This window comes from Miscanthus floridulus, chromosome 4 (genome assembly GCF_019320115.1).
Source record: "Miscanthus floridulus cultivar M001 chromosome 4, ASM1932011v1, whole genome shotgun sequence".
Lineage (NCBI taxonomy): Eukaryota > Viridiplantae > Streptophyta > Magnoliopsida > Poales > Poaceae > Miscanthus > Miscanthus floridulus.
This window is the reverse complement of record NC_089583.1, coordinates 6626899-6627893: the sequence shown is the minus strand read 5'-3', so window position 1 is coordinate 6627893 and position 995 is coordinate 6626899. Positions and strand designations below refer to the sequence as shown.

Below are 995 nucleotides of genomic sequence, written 5' to 3'. Positions count from 1 at the left end.
ATCAAGGAAGGATAGGGTCTCGCATCCCGTAGTGGAGTCAATGATTTGGTCGATTTGTGGTAATGGGAAAGGGACTTTCGGACAAGCCTTATTCAGACCAGTGTAGTCTACACACATCCTCCACTTCCCATTTTTCTTCTTAACTAATACAGGATTAGCTAACCACTTCGGATGGGACACTTCCTTGATGAACCCGGCCGCCAAAAGCTTCTGCACCTCCTCGCCGATGGCCCTATGCTTTTCCTCGTCGAATCGGCGTAGGTGCTGCTTCACCGGTCTAGAGCCGGCCTGGATGTCCAAGGTGTGCTCGGCGACCTCCCTCGGTATGCCTGGCATGTCCGAGGGACTCCACACGAATAGATCGGCATTCGCGCGAAGAAAGTCGATGAGCATGGCTTCCTATTTGATGTCGAGGGTGGCGCTGATCCTTAGCGCCCGGTCGTTGGGGTAGGTGGGGTCGACCGGGACGAGCTTGACGGCCTTCGTGGGCTCAAAAGTCCCGGTGCAACGCTTGGAGTCCGACGCTTTGCTACCAAGCCAGTCGAGGTTGACGATGAGGGTCTCGGCTTCCACGAGAGCCTCGACATACTCGATGCATTTGACGTCGCAGTCGTATGCATGTTTGTACATGGATTCGACCATGATGATGCCGTTGGGACCCGACATCTTGAGCTTGAGGTAGGTGTAGTTAGGGACCGCCATGAACTTGGCGTAGCATGGCTACCCCAGGATGGCGTGGTAGGTCCCCTTGAACCCAACCACCTCAAAGGTGAGGACCTCCTTGCGGTAGTTGGAGGGAGTGCCAAAGCAAACAGGTAAGTTGATGCGCCCAAGGGGTCGCGTGCGTTTCCTTGGCACGATGCCGTGGAAAGGCATGGCATTGCCTCAGAGCTATGATTGGTTGAGCTCAAGGAGCTCTAGGGTGTTGGCGTAGAGGATGTTGAGGCTACTACCTCCGTCCATCAATACCTTAGTGAGTCGGGTGTTGCCGATGA

General features: G+C 55.0%; 1 protein-coding gene across 1 annotated transcript; it reads right to left on the bottom strand.

Moving 5' to 3' along the window:
- Positions 1-399: 399 nt before the first annotated feature.
- LOC136547979 (uncharacterized) lies at positions 400-702 on the bottom strand. The gene has a single exon (XM_066539652.1). It carries the CDS (start codon positions 700-702, stop codon positions 400-402), a length of 303 nt encoding a protein of 100 aa, XP_066395749.1.
- Positions 703-995: the final 293 nt, after the last annotated feature.